Consider the following 19,655-nt stretch of genomic DNA (forward strand, 5'->3'; position numbering starts at 1 on the left):
GAAGGCGAGCTCCGTCTTCCGTATCCAAATTCATCCCGTTGGGGGACCCTGGAAAGGATCGAAAGTTGCCCTGTAGGGGCGACAAGCAAGGAGGGACCCCCACTTGATCGCAGGAGGGCAGCAGCCCTTCTGCTTGATCTGGGTAGCCCTCCAAACCGGCGGGGGAAAGATCAGCCATAGCAATATGGCTCATCACTAAGCTGCTGACAACCGAAGTCAAAATTACTATCAAGCACCTTTAAAGCAACAGAGATGAAACTGGATGAGATCTGATCTTCTCTTTAAGACTTTAAGTATTTTCTCCTGTAAAAGTTGCCCAAAGTATTTTTCCCCCTGTGAGGAAAGAGGGAAGGGAATATCTACCCCACCCTCCAAAAAAAGTGGTGACTCCACTATAGTTTTGATTTATTAGAGGGGATTTCATATTACTAATTAGAGGGTTGAATATGGGGGAAAATAGATACTTTTAGAAAATAAAGTATCATTATAATTGAATAGGTAAGATGTGTAACAAGATTAATAGACTTTGGTATGAAAAGGGAAAAGGGGAAAAGTTGAGATAAGGGGAATTTTGGTCACCTAATTTAAAATATTTGGAAATCAGTTGAAAATAAGAATTCTGTTTGCTTAATATGAGACAAAAGATATTACTAGAAAAAAAGGGAGCATTTGAACTTTTAAAAATTAAACCCAAATGAAAACGTTTATGAATATTACTGATTTATTGGTTAACCCAGACAATACATATAATGGTTTTGAAGGGGATACTGTATTATTAATTATATGGTTTAATATGGTGGAAAATAGATAACTTTTAGAAAACAGAACAAGACTATACTCAAATAGAGAAGATGTGTATTTAGAATATTAGATTTTGTTATGAAAAGGGGAAAAAAGAAGTTGAGATAAGGGAAACTTTGGTTACCTAAAGCTTGAAAATTATAAATATCAAATGTTAATTTGAATATTGATGGGAAATTAAAGCTTGGGAAATTGATTGTATATAAGGATTAAATGTAAACACAATTTATTTATTTATTTATTTATTTATTTCTAAAATTTATATGCCGCCCAATCCCAAGGGACTCAGGGCGGCGTACAAAATTAAAACAATAATATGACAATAAAACAATAAAATAAATACATTCATACAGCGTGTGAATGTAAGATATGTATAAGCTAAAAATTATTGATATATGTAATAATGATGTTTTTACTTAGTTGATAATAAGAACTATATTAGTCTAATATCAGATAGTAGATATTAAAAGAAAAAGAGAGAAAATATCTGATGTTGTAATTTGAGATTTGTACTAAAGATTTATGTATGTTATTGAACTATTGATTAACCCAGCCACCATGTTGCTTTTTAAATACTTAATTGTAAAATTAGAAATAAAATAAATAAAATATTATAAAAAAGAAAAGATGAAGAAAATCTTAATTCTAATGGAAATTTATTCCCTTTACTCTGCAAAAATTGAGATATTACCAAAATGTCTGCTTTGGAAAAATGCCTGCTTTACTCATGTTGTTCTTTTTCCTGATCTGATTCTAATTTTATTTAGCATGATTTCAAACCCTAATTTTAAATCCTGGTTGCCCTCAACTCTAATTACTGTGATATATAATTAGTTTAAACATAGCACTATTACACAGGACAAAGAAAGAACAGAAGCAGTATTTGGGAATATTATCAGGGTTATTGTGTTTTTAACTTTATTGGAAGATGTTGCAAGAGCTATTATTAGAAACTCGCATTTAAAAAGATTATAAAAACAACAGAATGGAAAAATAGGAGAGAGTTCACCCCCCTCCCCAAATTATCTCTTGATTTGCAAATCATGGCTTGCAGACAGCCAGGATACTGCCTTAATGGGAGTATTTGCTGACAAAGGAAGAGGCTCCAATTATGCAAATGTCAGTAGATAAAGAAGGTTTTAGCTGTTGAGGCTGTCATTAGGGAACTTAAAGAGAAATTTAATATAGATCTCTCACACAGTGGATTCACTAAAATGCAGTCTGCCATTGCAGACAGCAACATTAAACTGAATCCCACAAGGTTAATCTTTTCTAAATAAGTCTCCAAAAAAAAAACAAATATATAAACAAAAACAACAACTTTGTGTTAAGATTAAAATACTTTCCTTACCATTTGTATTTCCCAATGCAAGCTTCTTTGATATCGTTCTTTCTTATGCAAATTTCTCCAACGTGAAAGTTTAAAACATAAAATGAAGTGGCAGCTGAACTTGCTTTACATGACTATAGTTCTCCCCTTTGGGAGAGGTTTGGAATAGATCAAACTAACTAGCCAGGAAGAACACCTTTAAGCACTTCTCCCTCCTATGCTGCCTAGTTTGGAAAACAAGATCTTTATAGCAACCAACAGAATAACAGAATTGGAAGAGAGCTTGGAGATCTTCTACTCCAGGGATCACAAACCCCCAGTCTGTGGACCAGTACCAGGCCATGGCATGCCAACAACCGGGCTACACAAATGGTTGGGGACCTCTGTTCTAGTCCAACCCCTGCTCAGGCAGGAAATGCTATACCATTTCAGACAAATGGTTGTCTTTTCTTCTTTTACTACCTAACTAACTAACTAACTGACTAACTAACTAGCTTTCATCAACCGTTAGAAAATACAATTAAAAATATATACAGTAAGTATTAAAAAGAGAATTTAATTATTTGAGAGGAGTCCAATTTATGCAGGAAAAGCATAAAACCATTTCTTGTATAAATGTTTTACAATCCCTTTTTAGAAATATGTTACCTAGTTTAATGAAAATGGGCTTGAGCAATATGTCTTTTTGAATGCCCTCAAAACTTGGAAGTGTTTCTTCTAAGTCACAGCACATAAACCACGTATTTTCTTCCAACCATGGAATCTGAGGTTTGGCAGGCCGTTCCTGTTACAAAGATGATAGATATGTCAAGTAAAATGGGCAAAAGTTGCATAGGGAATATATTCAGCCTACACACTAGGTAAAATATGAATACGGTTGAAAAAAATCCAAAGCATGACATAATTACTGTGTTGCCTAGTTTTCTGATCAAACCTTAATATCAGATCTCTGATCAGCTGCTTAATGATAACAGTATGGGTGACTTATGACTGCTCCTTGCACCTTAAACTGTCACATCAATATTGAGGCATTTGGCAACCAGCATGTATTTATGACAGTTGCAGCATTCCAGGATCGCATGATTGCCATTTGCAACCTTCTCAGCCAGCTTCTGACAAAGTCAATGGGGGAAGCCAGATTCACTTAATGACTGCATGATTCATTTAACAACCACAATGAGTCGCTTAATAATTGTGGCAAAAAAGGTAATAAAATTAGGTTCAACCACTTAACAATTTCCTTGCTTAGCAGCAGATATTCTGGCTGAGGACTCTCCATACTTTTTTTTTTTTTTAGAGTTTTTGTATTTTTGTTGTTCTTTTTCTGTTTCTTCCCCTTTATGGATTCTAAAACACCAAAAAGAACAGCACTTTTCTGGGCATTTCAAAATTAAGTTGATTTGAAGGCTAATACCTACAGCAAAGGAAAGTCTCAGCCTAGCGCTGCCTGAGCCTTTCCTTGTTTACTGACATTATACTTGGCTATATCTTGAATGGTTGTATCTCTGTTCATTGTTTCTTATAGCTGCAAGGGTGTTTGGTAGACAGACAGGTAGGAAATTTATTTTGGTTGTTGACTAATAAAAGCATATTCGAATGAAACAAACAGCACAAAACTATCTCCTAACAACAAGAACTATTGGAAACCGTTTGTGTTAAGGATGTTTTGTTTTTCTTGAATTTCTTAAATTCTCAGTGAGAAGTTGGAATGCTAACCTCTTGTTTACAATGACTAAAAATAGAAATTTGAAATCTCACTAATTATTAAAATCATTCTCCCAATACCTTATCCAAACCAGCAGCTCCACGCAGGAAAAAATTCCACTCAAGGTCTGTAAGTTCTTCTTTCTGCCGCATGATTTCAATGCACAGCATGAAGCTGTAGATGAGTTTGTGCTGTTCAAAAAGGCCTCGGGAAACATTAGTGTAAGTTGCATAGAGAGTCTGACTTAGTAGGATATCTAATCGCAATTGCAGAACATCATTTTTTTCAGAAGTTTCAATTGTCACATTAAATAGCTACAAAGAAAAAGGGAAAGATAACGAGCATTAAAGAGGATAGGGAAAGTGAGATCCTGAAATAAAAGCAGAATATTAATTTAGATTTTTAAAGACTTTTGTTATCTGGCCTTTATTATTTTTATAAATAAATTGAAGTGGTGAACATACCTAATGCTCCTTCCCCCTCTCATTTTCTCCACAATGACAATATTGTAGGTGAGTTGGGCAGAGAGACAGTGGCCCAAAGCAGTGGACCAACTAATTTTATTTAAGTTTACGTACTGCCTGACTCCAAATGCTAGTATATAGAATAACAGAATGACAGAGTTGAAAGGGACCTTGGAGGTCTTCTAGTCCAACCCCTGCTCAAGAGACCCTATAACATTTCAGATAAATGGTTGTCCAATGTCTTCTTAAAACAGCTTCTTTTTCTGCCTTCAGGTGCTTTGGAGAATAGGTTGACCCCACTCTTCTTTGTGGCAACCCCTAATTAGTATTGTATGCTATACAGTTCTTCTGACAATTTATCTTATAGAAAGACCAGGATCTAACAAATGAGGCAATCAACTTTATCTGTAGTTACCTCAATCAGCAATAAAGCAAGTCATATTGCAAATCATGTTAGCAATTAGTTTCAAAGTCAATGACATGAAGGGAATTGCCTATGTTATGTCTGTTTTTAATGAGAAAAAAATAGCTAATGGAAACATGCAGTTGAAAGAAAAGTTACCAACCTGTTTGAAATATTTTAAAGAAAACTGATACATTGGATCAATATCAGAAAGACTTGCAATTACAAAATACATAACTGATCCTCGAGTAGCAACAGGACGATATTTTTCACGAGCAGCATTTATCTTTTCTTCTGTAGTTTCTGCCTCTACAAGCCTTATTTTAATGGCACCAGATGTAACCTAAAAGCACAAATTTAAATTTTATTTGACTTATATCAGGAGTGTCAAACTGCCAGCCTGAGGCCGAATGCATCATGGCAAAAGCGAGCCCACCCCATTGCCGGCAATGGAAAAAGGTCGTGATACGTCGCAACACGTCACGTGATGTGAGTTTGACACCCCCGACTTATATTCTCCCCCCGCCCCAATTTCTCAGAGCAGCATACATAAAATGGCCTCCTCCAATTTTCCCCCACAAAGTCCCTAAATAATAGGTTTGAGAGTAACAGACCCAAAGTCACCCATGGCTGAGGGTAACTGTAAACCTGAGTCTTCTTGCTCCTAATATTGCTTCTAATCATTATAATACTCTCATTTTAAACATGGAACAATTTTTTCACAAAATCCTGCTGTACCATTTTAAAAGACATGGATAATAACAATAAGAATATTTATTTTTTGTACATCACTTTTAAGTGTTCAATGGGTTGAAACCATACTCAGTTACAGTATGTAATTTTTCTCATATTGTAAAGGATTAGTAGGATATAATTGGAGACTGTTTCTATGGTGGATTAATTGCTCTAAATTGGCTTGATATATGAAGGAGATTATTTATATTAGGACCATGAACTGAAGTAGTTGCTGGATATTGATGTTTCTAAATGTTGTAAATCTAATGATGTCCTTGTAATGTAAGGCTTAATAAACTGATTTATGATCTTGGTATAAACAAGAGGTTTTTACGTGTTATCTTTTTCATATTTCGTTGTTTGCAGAACATTCAGGAATAGAACCTATTTCTTAATGAAAAATGAAAGTATTTCCACTTTGTAATATGCACAATATCAAATACATTACTCTTATTATTCAAATGTAACCGTCTAGAATATAATCACTGAAAACTACAAGCTTAATATATTTCCTTGATTATAAGCATGATTAAGTTTGATGATAGGTATGTATGTATAGATGATAAGCAAACAGACAGATATAAAATGCTTCCTGCCTTTGATTCTTGAAGAGTATTGATGAGTTCTTCATTGTCCAGAATATTCCCTTCTGATGTAAAAAGCATTTTTAGAATTTTATCTTCAATTGCTTTCAGTTGATTCTTATCAGCATTAATTCTTATAATGAGCTGTGTTCTTTGTTCCTCTAGTTCAGGTCTCTCTAATCGCACGACATCACTGAAATGACAGTTAAAATGTAGAATTGTTTGAACATGAGCAATGTTGTTATAAGTTAATGCTTTAACTATTATTCAATATAAAAAGATCTTTATTTCTGATCCTTTGGAGCAAAGGATTACAGCCACAATAATGCCAAAATGAATATCATGATAGTATAATACAAGCTCCACCATTCTGTAACTGCATCTCAATTCTGCATGCAAGTGTGTAATGGATAGAAATTGCATTGCTGTGTCATGATGCGTGTTTTATTACTTGCCTCTTTCCCTGACACCCAGGGAAAGTAGAGGAGACGTTTTATAGAAAACAAACAATTGACATTCGCAAAGAGAAGATCAGCAGCCTTTAGAGAAGGCCCCCCCCCCCCAAAACAGCTTAATGTGAAATGAGCTTGGGTATATAATTCTGACTGCCTATGGGGTAAAAATAAAGTAAGAACGGTAATGCAATGAAGAAGTTGGAAAAGGAAGCCATTTTCAGTTGTCTTTTAAAATATATATTTCTAAAAATCCTCAAGAAGTGAGACCCGTTTTAGAAATCAATGAAGAAATGAAAAATTCTAATATAATTAGGAAATAATGCTATCATGATTGTAGATAGTCCTGGTTTGAGGATTCCTGATCTATTAAAGCTGGGAATTTTGAGAGTTGCAGTTTCCCAACAATCTATTTGTGCATATGAGTTGTTTTATTATTAAACCACTCAAATTTCTCTGAAAATATCTTCAATCATATCAGTTATCTGTTTGAAACATGCTACTAAGAGTATTTATTTTTCTTCTGTTCAATCATGCCTGATTCTCAGGGACTGCCTGAACAAGTCCCTGCAGTTTTTTTGGTAAGATTTCTTTCAGAAGTGATTTGACATGGCCTTTTTCCTAAAATTGAGAGAAAGTGACTAGCCCAAGGTCACCCAACTGGCTTTGTGTCTATGGTGGAACTAGAAATCACAGTCTCCTGGCGTGTAGCTTGATGTCTTAACCACTCCACCAAACTGGCTTTCCACTGAGAAGATATCAAATCTTTAAATGTATTAACCTTTAAATGTATATAATGCCTTGCTTTCTGAATCATGGTGCCCCCCTCCTCTCATTCAAGGAAGCAATCTAAGCCAGTGGTGGCGAACCTTTTAGAAACCGAGTGCCCAAAAACTGGCCCCGCCCCATTCTACCCCTTGCCCTGCCCCTGCCCCTGCTCCACCCCGACCCCATCGCCCACATCTCCTGCCCGCAGGGCCACTCACCACCTCCAGGGCCTGCCACAATTGCCCAGGCAGCCCAGCAGCACCATGGCAACCACGCCCTCTGCCCATGCCCCACAGCATCAACTGTGCGTGATGGGGCGTGAGACCAGAGTCTTGTCTACGCTGCCTGGCTGCCATGTCCTTGGCTGTGCTGCTTCGCGTGGGCCGCACTCGGGGACAACTCTCCTCCAGGGGGGTTGCTGGTGAGGAGGGGGTCATGGGGGAGGCGAGCCTGGGCCAACGGCATGTGTGCCTACAGAGAGGGCTCCGAGTGCCACCTCTGGCACACGTGCCATAGGTTTGTCACCACTGATCTAGGCTGTCTCTTAGCTATAACTTGGATACAAAAGAAATTGATTAAGGAAACGTTGATATGAATAATCTCACTTATCTAAAACAATAAATTCTTTTTTTCTGCTTTTCAGAACGGGCTCATTACTTTTATACATATTTTAAGGTCTTTTACTGAATATTTCACAAAGCAAAATTTACCTCAAATCATTAGGGAGAATTATTAGGGTTCATTGGAAGTACTTCATGAAATATTTTAGTAAACTTATTTTTAATTGCAATCATTGTTAAACTCTTGGTAATTTCTAATTTGCTTTGCTAGAAACCTACAGAATAATAGAATATCAGAACATGATACTATAACATAGACTATTGGTCATAAAGGTCTCTAAATTTCTTATAGGTTTATAATAAAGAAAGGATTTTTTAAAAATATTTCACTGTATACTTCCCAAATATAAATTAGATCTATTCACATAAAGGTAAAATTGATTACAATCATTGTAAATAATCTCATAGAAGAGATGGCATTAGAATCATAAACCCAGCAGGCATATGTATAGTGTACCAAATTGTAGCTTCATAAACACAATGAACTGGATTAACCAAAGTTCTCCAAAGCAAGAAATTTTATTTAACCCGTCAATGAACGTTTGATTGCTTTCTCCCAGCCATGTAGAAGTCTCACAGTGGAAGCTTCTCAGCAAACTTACAATGATTTCTTTTTTTAAACACTGTTATGCAGCAATGATTTGGAACTCTAATTTTCCAGGTAAAATAAAACTAAAAATACATTAAAATGTTTAGTGTTTTATATAACTCCTTTCAGAGCTTCTTAATGTTGATGTCATCTCTACAAATCATCATCATCATCATCATCATCATCATCATCATCAGTTGACTAAAGTTCATGTTTAATGAATAATAATAATAATAATAATAATAATAATAATAATAATAATAGGAACTGCTTCCATCCTGCGACGATACCTGTAATACCATCAAACATCCACATCTACCTGTCCCAGGTCCTGGGTAAGGACTCGATAGGTAGACAAAGTGCCAAGTCCAGTTTGAACATCTGGCTGACTGTGCGATGATCCATAATAATAATAATAATGAAGTTGAAAAGGACCTTAGAGGTCATCAAGTCCAACCCCCTGCACAGGCAGGTAACCCTATACCATTTTGGACAAATGGCTGTCCAGTTTCTTCTTAAAAACTTCCAGTGTTGGGGCATTCATCGTTTCTGGAGGCAGGTTGTTCCACTGGTTAATTGTTCTAACTGTCAGGAAGTTTCTCCTTAGTTCTAGGTTGCTTCTCTCTTTGGTTAGTTTCCATCCATTGCTTCTTGTCCTGCCTTCAGGTGCTTTGGAAAACAGCTTGATTCCTTCTTCTTTGTGGCAGCCCCTGAGATATTGGAACGCTGCTATCATGTCCCCCCTCGTCCTTTTCTTCATTAAACTAGACATACCCAATTCCAGCAACTGTTCCTTATATGTTTTAGCCTCCAGTCCCCTAATCATCTTTGTTGCTCTTCTCTGTACTCTTTCTAGAATCTCAACATCTTTTTTACATCGTGGTGACCAAAACTGGATGCAGTGACTGCAGCTAGTTTCCTTCTCATTCTAAGTTGCCACACGGAGGGAGGAGGATTGCTCAGGTGCTTCATTAGTCAAAATAATATTTTGTCCTGTGGGAATCAAGGTCATTGGATGCTCCCAAGACTAGGGACTGGGCATTGCATAAAAAGCATGCCAAATAATTATACTGGTGACCAACTTTTTTACAATGGGAAGGAGGACACAAATAAATTGAAGAAAAAAAATATCGTAAATAAAACATTTTATTCATTGCAACAATACAGAATACATTATACTATGATAAATGTGTAATAAAAAACATTTGTAACAATAACATTTTATATTGTAATTATACTTACATGCCTATTAATTATTATTTAAATGAGTACAAAAGAAGGACTGTCCTTCCTAAAGGAGGACGATTGGTCACCTTAATATTGGGGAATGTAGTTGCTTGCATAGCTTTTATGGACGGGACATTTAACTTTGTATTGGAAAATTGTTACTTGTGTACTCAGACTTGGTTTCACTGTTGACCATGTTGATAGTTTATAACTAATAAACATGTTTTTTGAGGAATTTGCAAGCCTTGGAGTTCTGCTTTATTCGTCTCTGTCTGTCAGAACCATGACAGTTGATCCAGATATCAGCAAGTGCTTTCATACTTATCTTCCTACTATCAACTTTCCCAAATATTTAAAAAAAACGTGTGCTATGCATTAAAACTTTGGTACTAAAAATTAAGTTGAGGAGGATAATAATAATAATAAACTTTATTACGGTTGTAGACCAGCCGAGTTGAGGAGGAATATATCTTAGTTTCTTGTTTGGCATCTAAGTGTCAAGGAAGGAGGAAGAGGAAGGAGAAAAATGTTTACTCAGCAGAAAACATTTGTTGCCATCTATTTTGTTCTCCCACAAGTGGGAACCTCACTTTAAGGCCCATATAGGTTTCTTTAGTTTTTACAAAAGGATAGCATGTCAGTTGAGTTGATAATGGCAGGCTGGTAATGATAGTTGATTTAAGCTGGACTTTTTCCTTAGTTGTACTTATAGTGATAGGATGAAGGTGTGATCTGTTTTGATCTATGCAAATGAAAGTTTCACACCTTTCTGCTCCTCTCCACAATACAAAGCACCAGAGACAATAAAATATAATAAAATAAAAAAGGGCAGAGCTAGTATTCTCCAGAAACAACCATCTGAATGGAAGCTGGAAAGAACAGTGAAATTCACAGAGATATAGTAATCAGCATCTTGATGCTGTATCCTTGAGCACAGAGGAGATTTTAATTAATTAATTAATCAGAACTCATTGGATAGATTGATACTACCATACTTTAGAACATTAGTAGGTTCTTTTGTAATGCTTATCAGCACACAACCACATTTCAGTGAAACACATTCTTCTGTTACTGATAAATATTAGGTTTCCACTACTTTGTTTTATCTAATTAATGAATAAATATGATACTTTTTTCATACCTCACAACAATGATAGAAGAAACTAATAATGCTTCATGCAGGTGAGATGAGGCTAGAGGGAAGTTGTGCAGAATTTACACACAGAGTCTATAAGACTGCTATATACTATAGACATATTCAATAAATTACACTATGAAATAGAAGCAGTACCTTAGCAGCTGATCTTCCAGACCAGAACGGGTAACAGTGAAATTTATTATGGTTACTTTGATGCACACCTGTAAGAAAAAGAAAAAAGAAAAGCATCTTCATGTTAAAAAGAATGTTATATTCAGATTTAAAAAAATAATGATAAAAAGTTATGTATGACCCTTCAAAAGATAATAAGAAATTCACATTGCAGTCTAGCGGATGTTTACTCAACCATAAATCTCAATTAAGGTCCTTTAATGAAATCAAAGTAATATATTTTATAAATATTTTGCACTCTGAAACTGGTTGCAAATGCCTTAAGATATCCCTGGATGCGGGCAAAGCAGTTAAGAACTGCTCATGTTCCTTAGCTTGTTGCCAAATCAGCCAAGCTAATGTGCTTTGATAGAACTTGATACTCCTAAGTACAGATGACATTCTTTATCAGTTTCAGTTGTTGTTACACTGCTCATTACTTCTGAAAAGTTATACAGTAACTCTGGCCTTGAATTGATTTTTCACAGTTGGACTATAAAACATTTAATACCCCACCAAAATCATTTTATGGTGACATGGAAATGCCACTAAAATTAATAGCCCAATGCTTTCTTCTTCCTTATCTTCTAATCTATAATATTTCTCAAACTGTAATGTCATTATGTTGCACCTTTCCTTGCCCTGTTTCAAATCATGGGTGAAGATTTAAAATGTGCACTACAATATTGTAGAAAAGCACTATAATACATTACAGGGAGAGAGGCAGAATTTAACTTAAAGTGCTTTTTTCCCTTAGCCTTCCAGTGTCACCTGTAGTATACAATTTAACTTCCTCTGTATTGCAAAATCTACTGTATTTGGCTGATACGTGGAAAATTCTATTTATCTAGATGCTGAGTCATTCACTAGCTGGTTCACAACTTGAGCTAACCTAAAGCTTCTTTTGACAAGGTTTTGTTGAAAACGCCCTTGTGGCTGGTTCTGTGTAATACCTTAAGTTCTAATGTATTATTTGTTTAACCCAAAAGGCTAGGATCACATAACCATTATACACAAACCACATTAAGTCTTCATGTAATGGTATCTGAGAAGACCTGGAGAGATGGGGGTGAAGAAATAGTGTCTATGGACAGGGGTGAGATTCAAATATGTGAACAATCGGTTCTCTGTGTGGATGCCGCTTCCAGAAGTCCGCTTCTGGGCCTGGGCAACAAAAAATTAGTTACCGGTTCTGCCGAACTGGTGTAAACTGGCTGAATCCCACCACTGTCTATGGAACGGTCAAATAAGAGAGAGCATAGCCTACACCTGCATTTTGGGCAGAGAAAGAGGCTCCAAAGGGACTCACTAAATTCTCAGGCTGTAAAAGAGATGGAAGATTTGTACTGTCAGATTTAATGTTAATGTACCTTTACAATAAAGTAGAATTAACTCATCTAAACATGTGTCCTGTCTGATATACCTGGGAAGGCCGACACTAAGTTCACATATGATTAAAAATAAGCAAAGTGTTACTAGATATCAGTGGTACCAAAAAAAAGAGATAGATCTAAACCAGGATTTCTAGATCATTGTATTGCTTGTGTAAGAGAAAGAGGTACAAGATTTTCAAAACTGATCTCATTATAAAAGCAGGAATTGTTTCATAATGGATTCATCACTTTTCTACAATAAACAAACTTACCTGAGTGGTTTGTCCTTTAATATACAGTATTCCTTATCTCTCTTTTTCTCTCTCATACACCTCACCTCTGTAGGAGCTTCTGTTTGAAAGTTACCACTGGTTTTATTGTTTTCTGGTATAATTGATATAGCAGTTTCTGGGCTCCATGACCATATTTCAAATTACATTCTATTTCAAATGTTCATAAGCGAAAGAAAGTAAACAATGTACCAATTCTAGCTCATTTTTCTCCATAGAAAAAAGTTGAAAAGCATTAGAACACAAGCTGATTAACATTCATAATTCCCATTTCTTATAGTAAATTATGCATATAAAAAAACCAAAAAAACAAATTCATGGAGCCCAGAAAGTGCTATTAGCACACTGTCTACCAACTGTACAAAAACGTTCCTAGTATAACTTTTACAGATGTTGTTAATTTAGATTTAAAAAAAGCCTAAAATGGTTTTGCAAACAAAATATATAATTACTTTAATTGAGTGAAAAATGCCTCTTTTTAAATTCTTAAGAGTCTAATTTTATGTTGTCTACTCAGAATTATGCTCAATTGAATAACTCTGCAGAAAATTGCAGCTCAGCTACATCTCATTAATATTATACCTCAGGTAAATAGTGGGGGTTTGGCATTTTTGTTGTCATGTAGAACTTAAAGTTTCTATCATAATCTATGTCTGAATCTCCAAGGCGAATTAACAGTCTTCCACCAGAAACAAAAGTCTGCTTCAAAAGAATAGGTTCCAGGGCTGGGTCAAGCGTTTCTCTAATCTATTGAAAAGAAGAAGAAAAGCATACATTTTACCAAGTATGGTTTTGAAAAAATCATTAAAAAATCAGAACAGACATGTCAAACACGCGACATCACATGACATCACACAACGTCTCGGAACTTTTCCCCCATTGTTGGCAATGGGGTGAGCGCAGTTTCCTTGTGATGCGTCTGGCCCATGGGCTGGCAGTTTGACACCCCTGAGTTAGAACTTGCATGCATTAGGCCAGGAGTGTCAAACTCGCCATGTCGTGACATATCGTGACTTTTTTTCCATTGGCGGCAATGGGGAGGGCGTGGTTTTTCCATGACGCATCCAGTCTGCAAGCCAGCAATTTGACACCCCTGCATTAGGTTGTTTAGAAGAGATCAGGAACAAAAGGTCAGATTTCACAGCCACAACCCACAGTAGTTGAGCCATAGCATCTTCATATATTGATACATATATAATAGTATTTCAAAATCTGGAACCCTGTGTCAACGCTGCAAATATGTCTGAAGCCACCTGGGTGAAATCCAGTGAAGCGAAAGCTGACAGATTGGTCAAAAGGTTTCATATGAAACACCCCAACAAACCAAAAGATAACCCTTAACATATGCTTTTGTTTACTTGCCTGTGCCGACATTTTGTAACAATAAAAGACTTTTAGGAAAATAAATGCCTGGAAGTTCTTTGGAATGTTTCATTAGCTGGAACCACAACACCCTGTATGTAACAGCTAGTTATATAATTATCTCTCTCTCAATTTGGACTTTATCAAGACAAAAAGATCAGCGCAATTGTCCCTGCTTACAGGATTCCCAGTTTCCAAACCTTACTGGTGTGTCAGACTTATTAACTGCTACTTCATATAAAAGGCTTTGAGGCATTCATATAAGAAGTCCATTATCTACCTTTACCATTACTACTACCATTATATTCAGTAAATATGGATAAAACTGATAACTTTCTAGGATGCAAAGCTTTGGGATATCTCCTCCCCAAAATGGAAAAAGTATTTTCAGGTATTCACAATGATAAAAAGCACAACTAGGATGGTTTTCTCCCGCCCTTCCTTTTTTATGCTTTTCAATCAAGCACACTGTTATAAAAACATGATATAAAAGAGCTCAGATCTATATCTTTCAGCAGGATAATTCTCTAACACCGAATACAATGGAAAAAGATTTCGGGTATTGGGGAATAAGCTAGCCAGAGAAAAATTGTGCTTTAAAATAACTGGACCTGGTTTGAAGCTGTGAACAAAAGAATTTTAAAACTTCTACAATATGGTACATCTCTTTTGGAAGAGGCAATTGGGCAATGAGTTGGAATGTTGTTACAGGTAGTCTTTGACTTATTACCATAATTGGGACCAAAATTTCTGTTGTAAGTCATTGTAGTCATAAATTGAGTCATTCCATGACTGGATTTTATGACCATTTTTACCGTGATTCTAATTCGAATCACAAGGTCTTAACTATAAATTAAGTGACAGTGTGTATAGAACTGTGGGTTTAAAAGGATTTTATTATAAACCTTTTGAAGCTACTATGATCCAATGCCCAATATTCACATGGAATTCTCATAAATGGCAAATAACTGGCACGGGGGTCCAAGACTGGTACACAACCCTGGGGATGGCTGGTGGCTTGAGACACACCCTCCACCTTTTGTAACGTTTTAAATTTTTAAACTTTTTAACTTGTTTTAATTCTGTTAAACTCATTTAACATGTTTTTTTTTAACTCTATCTTTTTTGTAGACTGCCCTATGTTTTGTTTGTAAACTGCCCAGAGGCATTCGGGTGAGATGGGTGGGGTAGAAATTTGATAAACAAAGTTTGACAAATAAAATAAATGAACAAATAAATAAATATGGATTCTCCCAGAAGTCGAAAACAGTCATTTTTCTTATGGACCTTTTAGCAAGCAATTGTAGCCTGCAGAATAAATCAAATAACTATAAATAAAAGAAATAATAAGATTATCGTGTGTAAAATGGAAAAAGATACAAACCTCTCCTAGAAGCACGGGTAAACCCAGACGAATAGCGTTCTCCAGTGTACGCAGGAAACCAGTGTCCGTGAGCTTAATTATTTTTAAACCACATTTTGCTTCTTTGGTTCTTATCCAACGGTTTGCCTGTATATTAGGAAAAATATGGTTAAATGTGAAGTTAAATGTGAAATCTTAATTGAACATTTAAAAGGACTGCTCATTTTATTTGTTTTTTAAAACAGCCAGACCCTGAAAATTAATTTCCTTCTTATTTCTATGATTGCTATATCAACATAGAGTGAAATCGAAGTCTACTGCTTGCCTTGTTTTTTCAGGGTGATAATTAGAGGCAGGATGAGAATTTGAACCACTATTTCTCAGTTACACTCATGCTTTTGCAAGTAAAATTAAAGTAAAATACAACAGTATTTCCTCCACTGCCTGGTACATGAGATCCTCCACCTATGGCAAGGAATTCACATGAGAAAGAGGATTGTTACAACAAGGAGCAAAGGAATGCTTCAAATCTGATGCATATAGTAGTGCTGGTATTAACAGTGTATATTTCTTTTAAGAAGGTTTGAGAGAAAGAACACTGTCAGAACTGAGGGCATGTCAGGGACTATTTACTACCAACAATCCTCAATGTATTTGCAGAACCTAGGAAATATGAATGGTTTTTTGTCATTCCAAGTTTTAAAATGAATTGTATATATATATTTAAATATATATATTGAATTGTATATATATTTAAATATATATATATATATATGTGGAATATCTAAGGAAGATGCTAGTGGATCTGCAAGGTTTAGGAGGTGCCTTCTTCTTACATGGCAGCTATAAGAATGAGAATTTGATAAGGAACTTTTCATGACAGCAGCTAAGGTATTGTTTTGAACTTCTGGACTGTACTTTTTTTAACCTCTTTCTCTTGGCATGAGAAACGGAAAAGAAAACAGGCTACAGCAACAATATGATAGGCACCTGATAGAGAATTACTTTAGTAATCCTGGCCTCCCACCACAAAGTAATGAATAAACAATCACATAATTAGATTTTAATTTCGATCTATTCTTTAATCAATTTTTGCCTAAATTCCCTGTTCTACCTAACCAGTGAAAGAAAAAAAAGTGATATAATGGCTATTGGTAAGAGGATGTCTAGTTAATTTGAAACAGTTATGGCCTTTCTCTCACATAGCTACCTTGTCCTACAAGTACACCTATCTTATCACAGGGTAACTCCGTTTTATTTTATTTCATTTGGTAGATTTATATGGCCACCCATTTCAAATACACGAGTCTATGTGGTTAAACAGTTATTGCTGTTGGTGGCTATTATTGTTATAATCCGGCATTACAGAAGACTGCCAGATACTATTGTATGTGTGTAATTGGGCCCAGAAAAAGAAGTGAATAGTTTTAGGGCCAATTAAAAGGTTGAAGGAATTCTGGGTGTTCAAAACATCAACAGTTCTAGAAAGAGGGTAGCAGCCATTGGCTAGGTCTCCTATAATAATAGAGAAAAAAGGAGGTGCTTGTTTGTTCAAAGAAACCAGATCACGGTGATAGATTGGCGAAACTGTGGCTGAGAATTAGAGGGAAAGTTCAGTTTGACAATAGTTGTGTGTTCAGAAAAGCAGTGACAAATCCCTAAATTCTTCAGTGTCTTTCTTCTTCTTTTCAAACTAGCAGAGCAAGGTGAGAAGAGAAGGAACAGGAAGAATATACTATCCAGAGCCTAGAAGTCCAGCTGAATCTCTAAAGGACCATAAACTAACAATACTGAATAATAATTGCACACAATATGTCTTTTATATAGAAAAACAAACTATATAATATTTCTTGAATATGCCAGTTATAAATAAATGATTAAAATAAACACTTACCTGATCCTGAGGATCAATCATGAGTGGCCAGCGTCGCCCACGTGTAACTAGAATACCATTTTCAGTAGAAACATAATCGCGAGGTAATCCATCAGTATTCCACTGTCGAATTTCATAGGGGTCTCCCAAAATATTTATAAGACTGAACTCAGAACTAATAGGAATGTCTAGATCTTGGCACTGTTTGATCCAGCATTCAATTAACTAATTTGAAAGGGGAAATATAAATCAGGAAAAGCTGTTTCATTTACTATAAGAAATACAAAGTTTACATGAGTTAATAAGGCAGATGTCCAATAGGCAAGGCGGGTTGTATGACATGTGTGAGTTCCGGCACCTTTTTTTTTTTTTTTTATTTTACAAAAAAAGCACTGGATATAAATAATTTTATAAACCAAAAGATCTTTCTCTTAATGAGATTGTCAAAATGAATGAGACCAGAAATCTGATTTTTCAGCAAATGCTTCTGACTTTGAGGATGGAAAATTAATAGAAATGTAGCTGGATAGTAGTCAATTGGTAATGATACATCAGTTCAAGTAAAGGTAAAAAGAACTGAATGGTCATCTACATTAAATAACCTAATAATAAAAAAATATCCCAGGTCCTTGGGAAGAATTCTATAAATATCTGATTGACTGTGCAACCAACCATGAAAATTTAATTATGGAAACATTTTTGCTTTTGTAGGTGTCTGTTAATGGAAGTAATCAATTAATTATGTTTTTTTTGTTTTTTTAGCCAATTTTAGACAATTTTTCCTTTATACACAATTTACAATTTCCACTAAAATACAGGTAGTCCTCGACTTGCAACAGTTCATTTAGTGACCATTGAAAGTTACAATGGCACTGAAAAAAGTGACTTATGACCATTTTTCACAGTTACAACCTTTCCAGCATTCCCCATAAACATGTGATCAGAATTCAGATGTTTGGCAACTGGTTTGTACTTATGACCGTTGCTGTGTCCCAAGGTCACGTGATCACCTTTTGCAACCTTTTGGCAAGCACAGTCAATGGGGAAGCCAGATTCACTTAACAACCAGGTCACTAATTTATCAACTGCAGTGATTCACTTAACGACTGTGGCAAGGTCACAAAATGGGGCAAAACTCACAATAAATGTCTCACTTAACAACAGAAATGTGGGGCTCAATTGTGGTCATAAGTTGAGGATTAGCTGTAAATAAAAACAAACTATTTTACTTTCCTATAAAACAGTGGTTTTTAACCTGTGGGTCGGGACCCCATTTGGGGTCAAACGACCATTTCACGGGGGTCACCAAACAACACAGTCCGCCATTTTTTTTTCTCCTTTTCCTTAGCTGTGCTACTCCCTTTTATTCTATTGGCTTTCGAAAGCCAATAGAATAGACTCTCTTGAATAGAGTCTAATTCTATTGGCTTTCAAAAGCCAATAGGAATTGTCCAGGCTGTCTCTGCCCTGCTGAGCCCGCCAAAAGTCCTATTCTGCAAATGGTGTTGCACCAGTTGAGTAGTCCTCGACTTACGACCGGTTGAGTAGTCCTTGACTTACGACCGGTTGGGGGTCGCGGCATTAAAAAGGTTGAGAACCACTGCTATAAAATATCTCCATCTGTATATAACAGTAAAGCTTTTTAGCACATGTCAAAACTAGGAAGAGATGCACATACTCACAGAGAGTAGTTTCTGAGGAACTGCTACCCTCAGTACTATCAATTATCAGGGTGCAGGGCAGGGTAAGGAATTTCCTTCTCCCTCTGTTTTAAATATTTGACCTGAGCAGCTTGCTAGCTTCCCAAATCACTATTTTCATTCGAGGTTACAGTTTCCACTTACATGTTTTTCCTTCTGTTTGATCTTGATTATTATTTTAAAGAGCAGCATCAAAAAATATCCACAGCCACCCTTGACTACTGACAGGAAACAGGGAAAAATCAGGATTTGGCTGTGAGGAATTTTTTTTACAGTTCTCCATATGTGGAAAAATTATTTCCACTTATTTATATTTACAACTGCTTCTATGACGTACAACGGCTTTTATGAAGCATATTGGCTTTATAATAAGACGAAAATAAAAGTCAAATCAGTAAAAGATACAGTCTAGAGAAAGTAAATATTTTAATTAACTCACCAATTGTCTATAATGTGCAGTAAAAGCCCCATAGTAAGCTACACAAGCAGCAGCTATGAATACATTTCCAGTGATATTTGAAATCTCTGCCTCAAAATTCAAAATACTTTCTTCCCATCGAACCTGTTCATCCCCTAATGCAGCCGTAAGTTTTCCAGCGCGGGTAAGACGAGCCTGAGTCAGTGCCATGGTCTTTGCTAAACAAGGATAATTCTATTTAGTTCACAGTTATAATTTATTTAAACCGGGTAATTCATTTGGTTGACTA

The 19,655-nt window shown here is 35.8% G+C and overlaps 1 protein-coding gene across 1 annotated transcript in view; it reads right to left on the bottom strand.

Annotated features, from left to right (window-relative positions):
• Positions 1 to 19,655, bottom strand: part of LOC120315406 (dynein heavy chain 6, axonemal-like) — a 169,826-nt gene that overhangs the window by 50,406 nt on the left and 99,765 nt on the right. The window contains exons 54-62 of the mRNA XM_039359700.1: positions 19,388 to 19,584; positions 17,270 to 17,473; positions 15,397 to 15,522; positions 13,233 to 13,397; positions 10,970 to 11,037; positions 6,035 to 6,215; positions 4,867 to 5,046; positions 3,917 to 4,150; positions 2,780 to 2,915 (exon numbers count right to left, since the gene is read on the bottom strand). Coding sequence (XP_039215634.1) covers positions 2,780 to 2,915; positions 3,917 to 4,150; positions 4,867 to 5,046; positions 6,035 to 6,215; positions 10,970 to 11,037; positions 13,233 to 13,397; positions 15,397 to 15,522; positions 17,270 to 17,473; positions 19,388 to 19,584 — 1,491 coding nt within the window. The remainder of the gene's footprint in view (positions 1 to 2,779; positions 2,916 to 3,916; positions 4,151 to 4,866; positions 5,047 to 6,034; positions 6,216 to 10,969; positions 11,038 to 13,232; positions 13,398 to 15,396; positions 15,523 to 17,269; positions 17,474 to 19,387; positions 19,585 to 19,655) is intronic.

Source organism: Crotalus tigris, unplaced genomic scaffold, assembly GCF_016545835.1.
Source record: "Crotalus tigris isolate CLP2741 ecotype Arizona unplaced genomic scaffold, ASM1654583v1 scf7180000019100.1392032, whole genome shotgun sequence".
NCBI classification, from domain to species: domain Eukaryota; kingdom Metazoa; phylum Chordata; class Lepidosauria; order Squamata; family Viperidae; genus Crotalus; species Crotalus tigris.